The following is an 18,470-nucleotide window of genomic DNA, read 5'->3' as shown; positions in this document are numbered from 1 at the left end:
CATGCGCAGTTGGTGAGAAAAATATGTTAATGTGAATCAAAAGTTATAATTAATTAATTTTTGAATGAAATTTGACTTAATTTAAGTCTAATTTTGTGATATTAAAGTGTACATGTTTATTTAAATTTGGTTGAAACCGTTGAAACGTTTTTAAATCAATAAAGAAGTGGATTGTTGACATTTTAACAATAAAAAGGTGTTTTTGTCTTCAAATTAAGTGAGTAATAGTGAAAAATGGCATTGAGTGTCTTTGATGATGCATCTTTCCTAGTTTAGTATAACTAGTAAATAAGAAACCGGAATTTTGTTTGTGAAAAATTTGAGGTTATGGTTGCCGGTTAAGCGTCTTATTTATTCAAACACCAGTCAAAGTTGTGAAAATGGAGGAGGACGACGCTATGGACATCGATGAGACAATCTCCAGCGCCCAGATAATCATCCGGGAATCGACGGGAGTGCAAATAATCGGGGGCCCCACAAGCCTGGACTCTAAAACGGAGGAGAGCGCTCCTAAAGACCAACCCTCGAAAAACCCCGACGTTGTCGTACTAGACGACGATGAGGAAGAGCCTGTTCCGTCAAAAAAGCCAAAAAAGCCTGAAGAGGACGTCGAGGTGATAGACCTAGTGGAAAAATCCGTCAACAGCAAATGTATCAATTACGCGTGCAAGAGCGGCAAAGACTTGCTAGTGGCCCCCAACTTGTGTCTCAGCTACTACCGTGTGAAAAATTCGGGTAAGGGGAACAAAGAAGTGTGTACTGAATGCTATGAAATCGCAATAAGGGAGTACGATATGCTGGCGTCTGAGCTGCAAGCGGGGAATGTCTTGTGCAATGTTGAGGTCCCCTTTAGGAATGACACAGTCGAGATCGATGATTCGGATGAGGAGGACCAGGAGGCGCGAGTGTCCCCTCTAGACGACGAGAGTTTGAAGTTTTTCGAGGAGAATCTAGAGAGGGTCTTAAGCGAGACCATGGCAAAGTTGAATGTTGTCTCTCATGCGGAAAAAGAGGTTGATTTTCTCAAAGAGAAAAATAACCGGATTAATGGCGAGTTGAGTGAGTTACAAGCCATGATTAAAGACACTAGAAACTCCTTAGATAGCATTCAGTTTAATTTATACAAAGAGTGTAGACCTGAAACGGTCGAAAAATGCGTCATTTCGATCGTTGACGATCACTACACATCAGGGGGGCCCATTGTGCGCACAGGTGAGCCACCTGTAAAAAAAAAATAGTCATCGTAAAACACAGTTTCAGAGTCCGTCTTGCCCTCCATCACCCGCAAAAGCCAGCGCACCGCCACCAAACTCGTCTCGTATGCCGAAGTGGACAGCCCCGTCGACAGCCCCAAGCCCGACGACGTCCCCATTGTCGGCAACCCTGAGCCCCTCGTCGTGCGAATCGGTCCGTTTCCCTCCTCCAGCAACCCCCAACTAATTTATCAATTTTCAGATGAAATTTACTACATCTCGCGAGAAAATTCCTCCGGTTGTTGGATTAAAGCCCGTCTCAAACGTGTCCTATACCCGGGAACGGTCTACAACGACCAACCGTGCACCACCACCCTGTATAAAATGTTAGAGTTGAAACAGCATAAAGAACGAGTAGTTGATGGGAAAAGTATCGCATCAATGAAACATTCAACGATCAGATTGGAAACGGGGACGAGGGTTATCGCAGTTTTCAAAGAGATAGGGCCTACAGGAGAACCGAGAAGGATGAGACATGAACCCTATTATCCCGGAATAGTGGCTGAGCCCCCAGTGGCGCAGAACAAGTACCGATATTTGATCTTTTTCGACATTGGCTATTCGCAATACGTGAATTATACAAATGTTCATGTTGTGTTCGAAGCTAGTAAGAATGTGTGGGAGGACATGCATGTGAATTCGAGGTCGTTTATTAAAAAGTACTTGGAGAGTGCCGATAGACCGATGGTTAAGTTGTCCACAGGACAAACCGTCAGAGTGGAGTACAATGGTAATAAAAAGTCCAGGGGGAATTTTATGAATTTATTTATCTTCGACAGGAAAATGGGTTTTGTGTAAGATTATGAGCGTCGATTGTTCACTCGTTTTGGTCTTGTTCGAATCCTTGGGTCGCATGGAGTGGATCTACAGAGGGTCCACTAGATTAAGTCCAATGTTTAAAGAAGAACAAAATGCGACGAAACGACATACAGGTGGACGGACATCAAATAGGAAGCAAAGTCCGGTAAGTAACTCGGCTTTGCCTCGGCCAAAATAACATTTTCGTTAATTAGAGCGAATCGGCTACTATCGTCCAGTACACGAAAAACGCCGACTTCGAGAAACCCGCCGAAAACAACCGAACCGTCCGAGCCGTGGCTCGGAAAAGCACCGCTCGACCCGAAAACACCTCCACTGGGGGCTTCGTCCCCTTCTTACCCCAAGTCAACAACCCCGTCTCCAGCGAACCGACCAGCAAAATTATGGTATGGCCCATCACATCTTTACTATTTTTCACGTATAAAATTGCAGTATTTCACACCACGTGACCAAGTCATTACGCAACGCCTTTACCGCGCCCATATTTGCTCCCCGGCTTGCAAAGACTACGTTAGACATAGTCTCGGCAAGTTACGGGGGCACAACCCCCTTTCTAAACCGCTGTTGTGCGGGTGGGCCCGAATGACGTTAAAAGTGAAAGGGAGAAAAGAAATTGTGTATAAAGCACCGTGTAGTCAAATTTTGCGCAATATGGAGGAAGTACATCACTATTTACGCATAACTAAGAGTGAAATGACGGTTGATTTGTTCGATTTTAATCATATGGTTCGGTGTTTGGCCGAATTTTGCGTAGAATGTAATCCAGATCCAAAAGATTTGTCGAAAGGCCTGGAACAAGTTGCGATTCCGGTGATTAACGGAATTAATAATGAAATGCTCGACTTTTGCAATTATGCGACTAAACGTGTTCCCATGGAGGATGTTCCCTTGAACACAGATCCGGAGTTTTTGATTGGATGCGACTGTACTGACGATTGTTCCGATAAAATGAAATGCGCGTGTTGGCAATTGACGTTAGAGGGCGCCAAATACATGGGAAAGAACGTCGATCCGAATACGATCGGTTATGTTTATCGTCGGTTACACGAACAAGTTTTAACCGGAATCTACGAGTGCAACTCGAGGTGTAAATGCGCTTCGACTTGTCTGAATCGAGTGGTTCAAAATCCGATGTCGATCAAATTGCAAGTTTTTCGGACGCATAATAGGGGTTGGGGGATAAGGTGTGTCAACGATGTCCCCCAGGGCACTTTTATATGCATCTATGCGGGAACCATACATACTGAACAAATGGCCAATGAGGTAATATGATCAATCGCCGGTTAACATACGAGTTATTTTTCTTCTAGGATGGAGTCACTTACGGTGATGAGTACTTCGCCGAGTTGGACTACATCGAAAATTGCGAGAAACACAAAGAGGATTATGAGAGTGATGTCAACGAACCGGAGAGCCCCCGAAGCCGTTCCGTGACTCCCGACGACGAAGAAGAAGAGAAGAAACCGGACGGGAGGCGGCGACGTTGGCAGAAGCATCCTCAAGATAATGATTTTACTCCCAGTTATCCACTCGTGAGTGGGGATTTCGAGAATTCGATGAGGTTGAGAAGGAGGAGGGAGGAGGAGCCGAAAATCGAGGAGAGATTTGTTAAAAAAGAAGAAAAAATTGAGAACGTCATGAGTGAAATCGAAACCGTTACGATTTCAGACGATGAGGATGGTAAGTGCGAGGCGAAGCCGAGTATGTGTCTCTATTTTTCCGTTTTTAGATCCGAAGGAAGTTTTGAGCTTTAATCCAAAATCGGGGTCCGATTTGGACGATAATAAACCTAGTCAGGTGTCAGTCCGAAGTTTCTTTGGAGAGGAAGAACCCTACATTATGGATACAAAAAATGCCGGAAATATTGGCCGATTTTTAAATGTACGGTAGTTGTAAAAAAAAATCCTATATAACTCACGTTTCCATTTCAGCACTCGTGTTCACCCAATGTTTTCGTACAGAATGTGTTTGTGGATACTCACGACTTGAGGTTCCCTTGGGTTGCTTTCTTCTGTTCACAGTTTATCAGAGCCGGGACTGAATTAACATGGAATTATAATTACGATATAGGAAGTGTTCCAGGACGAGTCTTGTACTGCCACTGCGGTTCTTTGGAATGTAAAGGAAGATTATTGTAGGTTATAAGAATAAAAAGTTGAATCTGTTTTTAAATAATTTTATAATAATACATCAATTTCTTTAAATCAATCTACACAGCATTGTTTTTTTTTTACATTCATACTCACGTTAAAAATGCAGTTAAAAAATCACAACAGCCAAATAATTGTCATAAATCAATAAACAAAAAACTGGTAAAATCCTGCACCAACCCTTAGTAATTTTCGCTCCGTTGAGATTCACTGGCAGTGGTGACAATAATTAAGTACCGTGAAAAACTGAAATTTCACCAGTTTTCCGATGATAAAACAGTGATGTAAAAAAATAAATTTATAAAGTAGAAATAAACTTATTGCTCGACATGCAGATCACCATCACATAAAATCTACTGTAAGTACTCGAAAACAGCGGAATGCCATTTGTACGGAAATATGCGTGTTTTTGCTCGCCACAAAAATACTGCTGTATTGCCAAAAAATCAATCATCTAATACTAGAATTTCCCCCGAAGGCTGCCTTTTGTTTTTCGTTCGAACTCAATATAAATAAAGCGGAAAAAGAAACAAGACCACTCGTCTCATGCACACCACCACACCACACTCATTGGGGGGAGTAAAGGGAAAGGCCAAGCTGCTAGACCGAGAGTACGTTTAATTTGTTTATTTATTTTTTGATGTTTAATAGAAAAAGATTAACATTGCGTGCGCCGGGACAAGGGCCAAGGAAAACAGGAGGAAGGAAAGGAGAGAAATCAGAGAACAATCGCTCGTAGAGAGGCTCTCTCATTCACACATTTTGAGACAAACAGATACAATATAGAGTTACGGCTAAGATAATTATAATAATACAGTATGTACTGGGATCGAGACGGTTACCGCCTCCGGTTCGAATGTCTGGGCCTGGCCCGCACTACACAGCACTGGTTAGTTCGTAGTCGCTGGAGATCAGCAAAACAGTTACGACACATCTTGGTCCTCTACGTCTTGAAGCTGTTCTTTGGGCTCCGCCTCGCCTAAAATTCACAAAAATCATTCATTCACTTTGACAAAAGTTTCAAATACTAACCATCTCCTTGCATATCACTGGTCCATAGCGTCAAATTATCGCGCAACAATTGCATAATCAGTGTGCTGTCTTTGTAGCTCTCTTCAGATAACGTATCCAATTCGGCGATGGCATCGTCAAAAGCCGCCTTCGCCAAACGACAAGCCCGATCGGGACTATTTAGAATCTCGTAATAAAATACGGAGAAGTTTAGCGCCAGACCGAGCCGAATCGGGTGCGTGGGTGGTAATTCCGTCATTGCAATGTCACTCGCTGATTTGTAAGCCACCAACGAATGTTCGGCGGCATCTTTGCGATCGTTGCCCGTTGCGAATTCAGCCAGATATCGGTGATAATCACCCTAGAAAAATCGATCAATGTCAATGACTCGTTCGTAAAAATAACACTATCATAAATTATGTCATACTTCAACCAAACTTATGAAATATAGAAGTGTTATCCAATATTTTATTCAGGTAACCTATGAACCACTCCAAATCTCACAAAATCAATCAATATGATAGATTGCACGAAACTTGTCACTGCCCAATGGTGATTTATTGATCAATTCATTTTTTTATTTTACGATTCAAAAATGCACCTATTATATTCAAATATTGAAAAAATTAAATATGCCAATGAAGCAAAGTTCGCAACATTAAACGCTAGATTTATGTTTATAGTTTTCTTCAATAAAAACTAATCAATTAAAGTAACGTCATTCGCTACTAATTATTAATTAATATTTTAAAAAATCGATTTAACAAGTTATAAAATAACAAAATTGTCTCGATTATACATAGAAGGTCGTTCAATTGAAGGAAATTATTCCAATAACAAGCCCACCATTATATTGTCACATCGTCAATAGGTTGTCACAAATAAATTTACCTTCATTTTATAATAGAAGACTTTCGATTCACCGGTAGACGCCGCTGGTATGAGATGTTTATCCAATACACTCAAAATATCTGAACAGATATCTCTCAATTCTTTCTCGACCTGTGACCTGTACTGTCTTATCATTTCCAATTTGTCGTCGGTGCCTTTGCTTTCTTCTTTCTGTTCAATTGACGATATTATACGCCAGGACGCTCGTCGTGCACCGATCACGTTCTTATAAGCCACCGACAGAAGATTGCGCTCTTCGACGGTCAACTCCAGGTCCAGCTTGGCCACCTTCTTCATGGCGTCGACCATCTCTGAAAAAAAAAAAAAAAAAACAATAGTCACAACAGGAAAAAATTTGCGCCACTCGGCTTCGCCTCGTGTGATGTTATTTGCCTACATAGGTACATGGTACTTATACAGACTGAGTCACATACAGGGACATTTTTTTATTAGTATACATAACCCTATGTACAAGGTTAGTCACGAGAGGGTTATTTCTGAATTTGTTTTTGTCGCAACCCATTATACATATTGCAACAACTTCTTGATTTCAAATTTTGAAAATAATTATAACTAAATCCACGATAGCTGTTATTAGTCTTGTCTCTGTGACATTATAGTAAAAAAATTATCTCTCAAACGATGCGAGATGTTTTGTTATGTTTACCAACCGACTAGGAGCATGTTTAGAAGTCGATGGTAGACACTTCAAACACCTTTTATATTAACTTAACTTGTTAATGTATATGTTGAATTTTGATTAAATATAGGTTATCTGTCAATCTGACATTTCTGGCAAATTTATCCAACTTACTTTGATTTGTAATTTTAAAGAAATAACATATTTAATTTAGTAGTTTGTGAGATTGGTATTGTTGGTTGCGGCAAAAAAAAATTCAGAAATAACCCTCCCGTGAATAACCCTGTATACAGTTAAAAAAACGGGTCAATTTCATAGTGTAGGCGAACAACATTTCAAGCTTTTAGAGGGTACTAGATACTACAATATTTAAAACTAAAATTTTGTGTCAATGCAGACTGTTCTTAGCCCTCACCCTCCTTAAACTATTTCTCACTTGAGACCAGACAAACATTTCAATTTTTTCTTCTTTGATGTACATTGTATCACAAATGGTATTAACTTTTTAAAGATGCGATTTAAGTTTTAAGACTGTTAAGTTGGCAAACTTGACACAAAACTTTAGTTTTGAATATTTTAATATCTAGTACCCTCTAAAAGCTTGAAATGTTGGTCGTCTACCTTATGAAATTGACCCGGTTTTTTTAACTACATACATAGGGCTATGTATACTAATAAAAAAATGTCTCTATATAAACAACGATCCACTAAAATAACCAATCGCAGTTAAGGCGGTACTTTACTTGTGTTAAAATGTACTCTGCAATCTTTTATTTATTATCGAAATAGATTAAGATTTTGGGATTTGGCGGGTAAAACGCGAACTATAATTCCCACGGTCCGTTTGTTCCAATATTTTGAATAGAAAAAAATATAAAAAATCGAAATATCCGGGAAAAAAAGGGTATTTTGTCTTACTCTACAGAATTTATAAAACATTTTAACAAAACTCACTCACCGCCCAAAGCATAATGGATATTTTTTAATTGAACATTCGTTGGCAGCTGTATGTTTATATTTTAAATAAACAAATAATTAGGAAAATACAATCGTCGTACACCCGACTTGTCACGAACATTATTTTTGTTACGGTGGAAGGCTCAGACAAGGATAGAGTGCCGAAGAGTTACTTGTTCTCTTTCGTCGCACAAGTCTATCTCTGTCTAACCCATACCACAAAAAGATTTCACTAATGCGACATGCGAAACCCCGAACTACACTACCGCCTTAGTCTCATTTAATATCTATAATGTACAAATCAAAAATAAAATTTAATCCAAATTTTCAAAATTAATGCCCAAATCACTATCATCATCACTTTCTTCTAAATTCATAATTATACCTTCCAATAGTATCGAGAGATCAAGATAAGTTGTAATCGAGTCATTCCTGGATCCGAAAACGTATGTCTGTAAAATGTCAAATAAAATGACACAAGTCAAAAGGTAAAATGGCATCATCAAAAAAGATTATTTTAATAATTAAATTTATGATTTACCTTATACGTCGGCGACTAATTCCAGTCCATTTTGCCGAACAAATTATCTTGATCTCTCGATATATTCAAAAAAAAGTTTCATAAGACCAGTCTTGAAGCACAAATTTAAGTTTAAAAAACGAGTGGCGTAGCTACTATTATTTGTAATTTGCCCTCTTTGAACATAATTTTTTACTTCAATCGATTTAGGGATCATTTTGACGTTTAGTAATGTCTAAATTTTAAAAGACAAAATTTGATCGAGTCGGCTTTTGACTATTACCGAAGACATCGCACATGATGTCGCGTTCTTTAATATGTTTATTAGAGAATCAAAAAGGAGGCAAATTACAGAAAACATTTTATAAAACCGTTAGAACAACTGTCAGAATGTAAAAATAATAAATTTATAAAGAATTGCAGTTTAAATTTGACCGCCTTGGAGACATATTTCATTGGTTGTTAAGAAAACGGAATGGGCGGGGCAGATAAAACATTATTCCGGCTTCAGTAAACTATGCGTTAATTGTTGTCCTGTTTGAAATATTAAATTATAAATCAACACCCTGTATATCAAGTACATGTTAGTTTTTTCAATGTTTGAGTCTATTATGTTGAATTACACTGTCAAGTTTAATGGCTGGCATTATCAATAACCACTTTGATTTAAATTTATTAATTAAAATTTTTCAAACCCAACAAAAGCCAACTTATCTGTGAGAATGTATTATGGGTTGCGTATAAAAATCGGTTAGGATCTCAATCATAAATGATTCACCCTGTATTTAAAACTTTTTCAAGGAAAACAGACGATGTCAGGTCGGAATGTCAAAAACTGTCAAACGCTGACTAGCTATAACTGTCAAATCTTACTGTAGAAATGGCGTTTTTGAAAAGAAACTCGTTTTGTTATTCGTCGTTTCTTAATTTCGATAATTGCCACACTTGCTTTATAAATCAACAATTAATCGCTTTCATTAACACAACATTCGTTCAATAAAATTTGTTTTGTACTTTCTCATAATTTACATGACGTGATTTGATTACTCATTGAGCATAACACAATCTTGAAATTTAAACAGGACGTTCAACTTGGTTCCAACTTCCTTCATTGATAAGAAAATCGATCCGTTATTATTAACATTCTCTTATCATTTATCGGTGATTTAGATACCAGGACCAGAAATTAAGTTAAATAAAATTGTTTCAATCCAAAGTGATCTCACCTGTTATAAAACAAAGTACAAACAAATGCAATAAAATTGTCCAAATATGGCAAGTTGTCACATTTTTTCGATATTTATCCACTTCAACAAAAATGGTATTGCATGAATCACCAATCAAATATCCCGTATACTTCCGGTTTTCTTTATAAAATAAATTAAGAACGCAATAATTGTTTTATTAAAATAGAATCAAAGTAAATATTTCTCTAACAAAAATAAAAACAGGTGTGCCTAAGCGAAAATTACAATTTACTTCTCATATTTTAAAATGTGACATTTGATACATTTAGCTGTTACCAAATTAAAGTAAAAAAAAAACGGATTTCGTCGTTGCAATAATTTAAGTTCAAGGCCTTGACGACATACAACTGTCAACAGTTTTTGTTTGTTTGTGATAACGATTAACTTTGTTTACTTTCTATTTTGTAATATTAAAAATTGAGTCATTTTGTTCCATTTAAATTTTAAAAATCAAGGTGGCTGTAAAGTGTCCAATTTTACTTCTTCTGACTGTACTTGAGCGATTTTGGAAAGAAGAATTTAAAAAATTCAGTGTTTCAATTAAAAATTGACGTAGTGAAAAATTTAGGCAAGAAGTATCGCGTTTTTATCGTCCCGTCGTTTCGTGAGCGAACAAATTATTCAATAATGTTTACCTAGGCTTCAGTACTCCCAAAACAAAACCAAAAAACCCTAAATTGTTCGAATTTGGCCGGATTTTAGCACAATCAAGTGGTCTAATTGTTCGCCATTGTTTTGTTTGTCAACCGCCCCCCAGTCGTGCATCTTTTGTTTGTAATTTTGGTAAATCGTTCCAATTCTTCTCTGCGATTATCGATTGGCATTCGCCGCCACCGTCGCGCTGCCACCCCCGACCCTTGTGCAGGCTGCCCTCAAAAATCAATCCCGTTTTAAAAATGCAGCGTAAAATTCCGCCGCAAATGGGACAAGGTCGGGGGCAGACACCCGCCACCCCAGAGCTGCCGTCACGTGACGCTCCCAAAAATGCCGCACGTGCAAAACCGGAAGTTACGCAATAGGCAGTAGGCCGGTGTCGCGAAAATTCTGACATTTGCGGATTTTTCCGCGGGGGAGGGAACCGGGGCTGCGGGGCCGGGGGTATCGATCGATGAGTCACTCGCGCGGAATGCACACGGGGGCGAAGCCCCGCGGCCGCCCGCTGGCCGGGGCTGCAGGATGCACCCCCGCGGGATAAAATGGAGGAGCGTCGCAGAGATAATGGCCGTTTAGGCCGGGAGGAGGCCGAATCGGGGGGAAATATACGCACCATCGTAACGTTCGGCCTGTTCTGCCAATTTCGCCTTGTAGACGTTATCCTCCCTTTCAGACATTTTGCGATGATTATCGATAGAAATTTCACAACACTAAAAAACACAGACACTCAACGTACTGCCAATATGGCCGCGCCCGCCACACTAAAAGCCGAATCCGATCGGAGCGCAATCGTGCGTCTCCGACTGACGTCACAAGCGCGCCAAATTCAAACCCAAACTGACGTTTGACACTTGAAATAAAACACTTGGATGTATTAGAAAATTTATTGAATCCTACATCGGCCAAAGCATTGATACAATATATACAACAATCTAATGTTCCTTAGTCTCAAAACCATTACACACAACAATGTAATTTTATTTACATTTCTCTGGTATCACATAATTGCGGAAAGTGTGACTTTATACAAAAACTGAGTAAATTCTCTTGTTCCACGTTCTAAAACAGGCTAAAAATACAACGAATATATACAAGAAGGATATATGATTGTTTCCAACATTGACTTGTAGCATAAAAATTAAAATACCGTACCCGGGAAAAACCTCAGCCTCGGTTTAAATAAATTACTTTAATAATCAAGCTTCATTTATTACTAGAATATGTCAGGACACCGATCCCACTCTTGCCTCTCCTTGCACACCCAATAATCTCCTTTATAAACATGAAGAGCAACCCCATTCTCATCTGTGACTTGTTCAAACCAAACCGGCTTGTATTGCTCATAGGGCCTCCCTGAAACATTTATTTCAAAAACCCAATTCACAAAACTACAAAATAAATCACCTTCTGCTGCTGCTTTCTCAGCCTCAGCTTCACGCTTCCTCCTCGTCGCCCTTTGCTTCTCCTCGAGTCTCACTTTTTCGGTATTTGCCTCATCCCAACGCCCCTCTTCCATTAGTCTTTGATCGGGTCGCAGTCTCGAATCGGTAGGAGCTACGCCCTCCTCCGGTTCATTCAATTGAGCAGCGAGAATCGTAAAACCGTAGTATTTATCAGCATCGGGGGACGGCATGCGACGCTTCCAAGCAACCACCGATGGCCCCGTCTCGTACACCGGGTTGCTAGAACTCCCCGTATTACCCGTCACGGGGGCTATCTCAATCTGGTTGTCCCACGTACCTAAAAATCAAACACAATTACAGAAAACTGTGATCAGTGTTGCCAAATCAACAATTTTCAGTTTAAAAATCCGCTTAAACTCTTAAAAAAACAAAAATGACAAGCACTTCGGCTTAATTCTGCGATTTTTCGGCTTGTTTTCAACAAAATTTTGGGAAATAATTACGTTTCTAGGTGAAAAACGTGCTAAAATGTTCGAAAAAAATGCAAAAATAATATAATTTTGTTTTAGCGAAATCTAGCGAAAAACCTGAGATTTTATAAAATGTGCTTAAAACCATTTTCGGCCAAATTTTGTGGTTTCTCAGCTTATTTTTGTCTTAATTTTACTCAAAAACCAGTTAAATCCATTGAAACAAACAAAATAACATCAATATTAATCTTTTTTTGTGATTTTTAGACGTGTTTGGACAAAATTTTGCAGAATAAATAAATCTCTGGTTTAGAAACGATGTAAGTCGAAACAAGCTAGAAAATATCAACTTCGATTTAATTTTGTAATTTTTTAGTCTGTTTCAGAGTTTCTTTCAATGCAATATCTCGAATTTTTTGTGTTTTTATCTCTCAAAAACATCCTTAAACACTCGAAAGAGACAAAAAACGTCGTTTTTGGGCTATTTTGTTAAATTTATCGCTTGTTTTTGACACAACTTTGCAAAATAATTGTGTTTCTAGTAAAAAAGCATTCGAAAAAAACAAAAATAAGTTGTCAATCTTCGACTCTGTTTAGCAATATCTTGTAAAAAAAAAACAAACAGAACCATTTTTAACCAATTTGGTAGTTTCCGATTTGTTTTCCTTCGAGAAAATTTGACAAAATAATCAAGATAAAGCCTAAGAGTTAGGTAAAAATATTTAGTGATTTTTGACACGCAAACTCTCGCGAAAAAAACAGAGTTTTCAACTTAAAAATCTTAAACTTTCGAAAAAGAAAAAAATTGTATCATTTTCGGCCTAATTCTGTTTTTTTGGCATGTTTTCAACCAATTTTGCGAAATAATTTCGTTTCTAGCTGAAAAACGTGCTAAAACATCCAAAAAATGCAAAATTAATGTAAAAATCGACTAAATATGTTGATTTTTCAGTTCGTTTTAGCAAAATCTCGTAAAAAAAATTGAGATTGTAGAACAAAAACGTGCTTAAAAGCATTCTCGACTTACTTTTATCATTTATTTCGTTCAAAAACAAGTTAAATCAAGTGAAACAAACAAAATAACATCAGTATCAATTGTTTTTGTGATTTTTAAGCGTGATTTTGAGCAAGATTTTGCAAAATAAATGAGCCTCTGGTTCAAAAACAAAGTAAGTATTTTGTAATTTTTTGCCTACTTCAACGTAATTTTCAGAATTCTCTTTTCTCAAAAACACAAAAAAAAATTGCAAAATAATTGTGTTTCTAGCTGAAAAAGTATCCGAAAAAGACAAAAATAAAGTGTCATTTTCGATTCTGTATAGTAAAATCTTGTAAAAAAAAAAACAAACAGAGCTACTTTTAAACAATTTTGGTTTTTCGACTTTTTTAAAAACATTTGACTAACCAAGTTTTTTATCATCTTCAAAAAATTTCCAGATATTAGAATTTTTACAAAAGTTTTACTAAATCATCAGACTAACATGAAAATCACCAGATGTGGTAAAATTTCACCAATCCTGGCAACACTGACTATAATAAATTGACAGTTTCCTGTAATTACCGTTAATGATCCACTTGACATTCCCCCCAATGTCCATCACCACCCCCTTAACCCTCCTCTGCGTATCCCTCGTGAAATACGAATACGGTATGTACTTCAAATGACACTTGATCCCGGCCGCAGCCCCCTTCCCAGTAATCTCCATATCACCTAAACCAAAAAAAAAAACGTATGAAAACCGAATTTTTTGCCCCCATGTCTCATCTATACCGTGCTGATCCACCCACAATTTCCCCACGATGATATTATGTACCGTTGTTGTGACTTTTCTCCACGAATATTTATTTCCATTATTGAATTCGACTTGTGCCGTCCCCAACGGTATCACCTGTAGATATTTCCCCCTAAATTTCGATGTCATCGTAAACTCCTGCCAACATTTCCACTCCCTGCCTTCGCAAAACTGTGCCACCATTGGCGGATGATGCGATACTTGTTCGTTGAACGCCCTCCAACCCAGATCGTCTGTTCTATCGCATTCGTACGTCTCCCCCAAAAGCGGATTGAACGGTTTACCAATTCGCGAACTCGTCGTCGAATAAGAGGAGATGGTGAAGGCGGCAACATAAGCCAATTGTTCACATGGATCGGTGCATTTTGCAGCTACATCGAGAGTGTCAGCATATTCGTAATCTTCGGTGAGACGTTGAAGCATTGATAAAGGTTCACTGAAATTAACAGGCATCGGAATTTTCGACAAGTCTTTTCCTATACAATTTTTCATTATGCTCCATAGATTGAGAGGATAGTGAGGCTTGTCCGGGACGCGAGTCCGCCTCTGTCTTTTACTGGTGGAAATTGTGGCGATGTGGCTCTCGCTCTGTTGGACTTTACGCGCTAAATTTGTCGATTTACCAGTGACCACCACCACCTACAAACATAAATTCGTTTTTTAATGCTGGCAGAAATGTTATTTAAAAAATATTTAAGCATTTTTTAACTATTAACGAATGTGAGAGTGAGGAAAGATGTATTTTTTATGTTCAGACAACGTCTTACTTTAATAATAAATTTTTTTAAACTATAAAGTTATGGAATAATTGACGTCCTAGAAGTGAGCTTTATTTTTTGTCACATTGGTATTTGAGGTCAAATTCTGATATTTTTCGTCTTTTTTTTTAACAAAATTTTGCGAAATATTTGCGTTTGTAGATGAAAAAAATTTTTGTCGTGTGTTATGGTAAAATCTCGTGAAAAACCTGAGATTTTAGTACAAAAATGTGCTTAAAAGCACTTGTGACCAAATTTTGTAGTTTCTCGACTTTTTTTTATATTAATAAAACCAGTTTAATCGAATGGAACAAACAAAATAACATCAATATCAATTCTTTTTGTAATTTTTGAACAAGATTTTGCAAAATAAATGATCCTCTAGTTCAAAAATGAAGTAAGCTGAGTGAAAAACAAGCTAAAAAATAAAATCAATTTCGACTAAATTTTGTATTTTTTTTTTCTTGTTTTAACTAAATTTTTATTTTTTTCTTGTTTTTATCTCAAAAAAAAACTAACACCATTTTTGGCCCATTGTTGAATTTTTGGCATGTTTTTTTTTTGGCACTTTTGAGAGATAATTGTGTTTCTAGCTGAAAAATGTATTAAAACATTCGAAAAGGTAAAAGTAAATTGTCATTTTCTTCTCTATTTAGCAAAATCTTGAGTAAAAAACACATATTTTTAACCAATTTACTAGTTTTTCGATTTTTTGTGAAAAGATTTAACAAAACATCAAGTTTCTAGTTAAACGTGGAAAATGGCAAAAAAAAACGAAAAGAGTTTCATTTAATTAAGTGCAAAGTTACAATAGTGATATCATTATTTTTGACAAAATGTCAATTGAAAAGTAAATCATTTCTAATAACTATCGTTTGAATAAAAACAGCAGAGTGTAAAGTAAGTTTGAACGTTTGAAAGTATTTTTTTTACTTTTCTCTACTCTAATAAATAATAAGCTCTCAAATTAATTTCCGATCAAAGTGACTTGTGACTTTAGAATTAAGTTGGCAACACCGAATTAAGTGTGACATTTGAATTTAATAGTTTATTTACCAACTTAATACCAAAGTCATGGGAAGCTTCGATCGAATTTATTTGAAAGTATGAAATTTACTTTCTGTAATAACTTTTAATTTAATAGATTTTTAAAATTATAGTGTCAATAATTTGTTTTTTTCACTGATAATTTAGAAAACGTTGAAATGTGTCAATTTTTAGCCTTTGTGAAAAAATACACTGCGAGATTACTACCTAAAGATTGACATTTCCGTTTAAAAAAACAGACTATTACCCATACTAAAAAACTCAAAATAATACTTTTTCTTACGATTTTGACGGTTGGTAGATCATTATTATTAATCACTGAATTAATATTTATTTTATAAAATTAAATTATCTTGTCTACATTTCTGAGTAAACATACAGAAATAAAGGATTCGTCTCGAATTTGTGTTACATTTTAGTTTATTTTCAAACGACATTGGAAAATTCTCTTCTAAAATTTACACTAATTGCAAACAAATTTGTGTCATTGAAAACATAAAAATTTTAACTAATAGCCATAAAATCGATTTAATAGAATTACAACATCACAGTCAAATAATAAGAAAATGACTCATTTTACACCAGTTTTTTGGAGGAAAAATATTTACAAAAAAAAATTATAAAACAATTGCGTGACCATTTTTTTTTACAAAATATTGATTTGACAATTAGATTAGGTCACCCACCTCAATAATAACCAAATACCATAATAAATTTATTAGCAAATTTCACCTTGAGTACTGACCTTGTCATTGCATTAAAGGAGATATTACTTAACATTTCTTTCTTTTACTACAACTCGATTTTCATCGAATTTACAACTTATTTAAAATTGTTATTTTGTGATAAAACTTAAACAATGGTCATGTAATGACACACAATTAAATAATTACTTTTACATTAGATTATTGTGACGTAAACCCGATCCCAAACATTATAACTAAATAGTAAATAACTCAAAATTGATACATGTTATTACAAAAAAAGCGACACAAAACCTTGAAGCGTATTATCACCCAATTAATAAAATAAAATTAATACAAACTTGTTTAGTTTCAGTCGTTTCATCTGGTTCACTCGAACTGTCAGAACTGTTCCTCCTATGTCCTGTCCCGGTGGGTATATCTAATGTAAAATGCCCGTCGGAAACACCCCCAGTACTATCAGCTACAGCGTCGTAAAACTCATTCTCGTCCTCCTCTTCCCCATCGCTTGGATTCACTGAAATTTTCACAAAAAAATATTAAACTGACAATTTAAAACTGTTGCCGATTAACCCATCACACTTGTTAGATTGATAAAACAACCAAAAAGTGAGGTTATGTCAAAAAACTTTCCTATCGATTAAATCACAGGAATTTTATCACAAATCGCATACTTACATCCCGATTTGTTCGTTTTTCGCATAATTGACTCGTTTTTATCACTACACGTTGAAATTTTACCAAAATTTACTCAAATGTTTCAACTGTCAAAACTGACTGATTATGGTGAAAAGAGGTTATGCTGTCAAAAATAGTGACGAGGGGCTCACCTGTGGGCCGATTCGTGTGGGCGTTAGCCGCCTGCTCCAATTTAGAATGTTGTTGAGCTAGAGTCTCCACCATTTCTTGCAGTCTTTGCCTTTGTTCTCTTTCGTGTTGCAAAAGCCTGATCCACTTATGTCCATGAGTCTGGGCTGTCTTTAAATACTCCCCACAGGCGTTAATCATCGCGTTTGTGCTGATACGGAAGAGAGTGGCCCTCTCACCGACCTCCTTTGACTTGGCTTGGACCCCATCAGGATCCAGATTAGTCTCCATCTCAGTCAGAGGCTTAACTAACGACTTCCAGTGCCTCTGAATGAGGTCACTGCACGTCTGGATGTCGTTCAGTTGAGCCTCCAACTTGCGCACAACGCTTGACCAGTCTTCGGGGCTGCCGGACCCCTCATCAGTCTCCTCTTCATCGTCTTCCGACTCCATGCTGCGTCTGAAACTTGCATAATAATAATAATGGTTTGCGGCTATTATGATCATTACATGGCTTTAGCTTTGGCAAGCTCGAGGGCTGTGACCCACGATTGACGCTCCACTTCGGAAGCGGCCCGGATGTGGAAGGTCTGTGTGCCCCCATTTGAGATGACGAAAGTGCACGCGTCCACTGTGTAAATCAGGGCTCCGTGAAGGGAAATACTCCCGCGACATGTGTGCGCCATCTCGGCTTGATTCCTGCAAAATTGACACAATTGAGGAACAATCAAGGCGGTTTTCGGGGTGTTGTGCAGGGCCTTCGTACTCACCCCTTGAACCTTCTACGTCTCCGAATTGACAGAGTGGGGACCCCTCCGTTATTCTCGGCCCTGCACAACAACACACTTATGCCTAAAGGGGCACGATTCGACCGAAAATAACAATTTAAATACCTGTAGTATGACAGATGTCCATTTTGGAGAACGAACCATCGACGTTGGTAACCTTTCAAATAGTTGGTCCATTTGAACAACCAACCTTTCATGGCAGGCTCGTTTTGCGCCAGGGTGGACTTTGTCGTCGATACGTCGCCCATTGTTCACTAGTTTGGTACCAGAATTGTTTTTTATTTGGTACTCACAATGACACGTCGTCCATCTTTTAACCCAGTGACGTAACCCTAATTACAAACAAATGGGGGGCTCCAAAACGGTAAAAATAAAACCCCATAAGGAGGTTAAAATGCAAAACACACCCCCGACCTCAATTACCACCAAAAAACACCCAATACGATTTAAATAAGCAATTTACGCATTTAAATTACTAGGGATGTGAATGATGTAAGGTTGGCAGCGCCGCCGCCATTTATAAAATTTAATTTTCAATTGTTACCGGAAAGTTAAAAC

General features: G+C 37.4%; 3 protein-coding genes across 7 annotated transcripts; 1 reads left to right on the top strand and 2 right to left on the bottom strand.

Annotated features, from left to right (window-relative positions):
* Positions 1-7: 7 nt before the first annotated feature.
* Positions 8-4,278, top strand: LOC123009357 (histone-lysine N-methyltransferase eggless-like). Of its 2 annotated transcripts, XM_044405595.1 has the most exons (10): positions 8-217; positions 272-1,212; positions 1,261-1,407; positions 1,456-1,983; positions 2,033-2,217; positions 2,267-2,458; positions 2,505-3,335; positions 3,383-3,752; positions 3,802-3,953; positions 4,004-4,278. In XM_044405595.1, the coding sequence occupies exons 2-10, from the start codon at positions 381-383 to the stop codon at positions 4,208-4,210; spliced, it is 3,444 nt and encodes a 1,147-aa protein (XP_044261530.1). In that variant the 5' UTR covers positions 8-217; positions 272-380; the 3' UTR covers positions 4,211-4,278. The 2 variants fall into 2 exon arrangements, with proteins under 2 accessions (XP_044261530.1, XP_044261529.1); XM_044405594.1 differs by having other exon boundaries at positions 8-1,212.
* On the bottom strand, positions 4,233-10,920 carry LOC123009366 (14-3-3 protein epsilon). Its single transcript, XM_044405606.1, has 4 exons — positions 10,756-10,920; positions 6,125-6,435; positions 5,255-5,594; positions 4,233-5,201 (listed from the first exon to the last, which is right to left on the bottom strand). Exons 1-4 carry the CDS (start codon positions 10,817-10,819, stop codon positions 5,146-5,148), a joined length of 771 nt encoding a protein of 256 aa, XP_044261541.1. The 5' UTR covers positions 10,820-10,920; the 3' UTR covers positions 4,233-5,145.
* Positions 10,921-11,012: 92 nt separating this feature from the next.
* On the bottom strand, positions 11,013-18,309 carry LOC123009404 (oxysterol-binding protein 1). Of its 4 annotated transcripts, none has more exons than XM_044405689.1 (9): positions 18,018-18,309; positions 17,895-17,954; positions 17,635-17,823; positions 17,148-17,590; positions 16,659-16,834; positions 13,787-14,447; positions 13,577-13,726; positions 11,547-11,882; positions 11,013-11,495 (listed from the first exon to the last, which is right to left on the bottom strand). In XM_044405689.1, exons 1-9 carry the CDS (start codon positions 18,158-18,160, stop codon positions 11,356-11,358), a joined length of 2,298 nt encoding a protein of 765 aa, XP_044261624.1. In that variant the 5' UTR covers positions 18,161-18,309; the 3' UTR covers positions 11,013-11,355. The 4 variants fall into 4 exon arrangements, with proteins under 4 accessions (XP_044261624.1, XP_044261625.1, XP_044261626.1 ...); XM_044405690.1 differs by having other exon boundaries at positions 17,148-17,584; positions 18,018-18,304; XM_044405691.1 differs by lacking the exon at positions 17,895-17,954 and having other exon boundaries at positions 18,018-18,301.
* Positions 18,310-18,470: the final 161 nt, after the last annotated feature.

This window comes from Tribolium madens, unplaced genomic scaffold (genome assembly GCF_015345945.1).
Source record: "Tribolium madens isolate multiple individuals breed KSU strain unplaced genomic scaffold, Tmad_KSU_1.1 Scaffold_71;HRSCAF=194;Tcas5.2_LG6, whole genome shotgun sequence".
NCBI classification, from domain to species: domain Eukaryota; kingdom Metazoa; phylum Arthropoda; class Insecta; order Coleoptera; family Tenebrionidae; genus Tribolium; species Tribolium madens.
The sequence above is the reverse complement of the archived record's forward strand: the minus strand, read 5'-3'. Positions and strand labels throughout refer to the sequence as shown.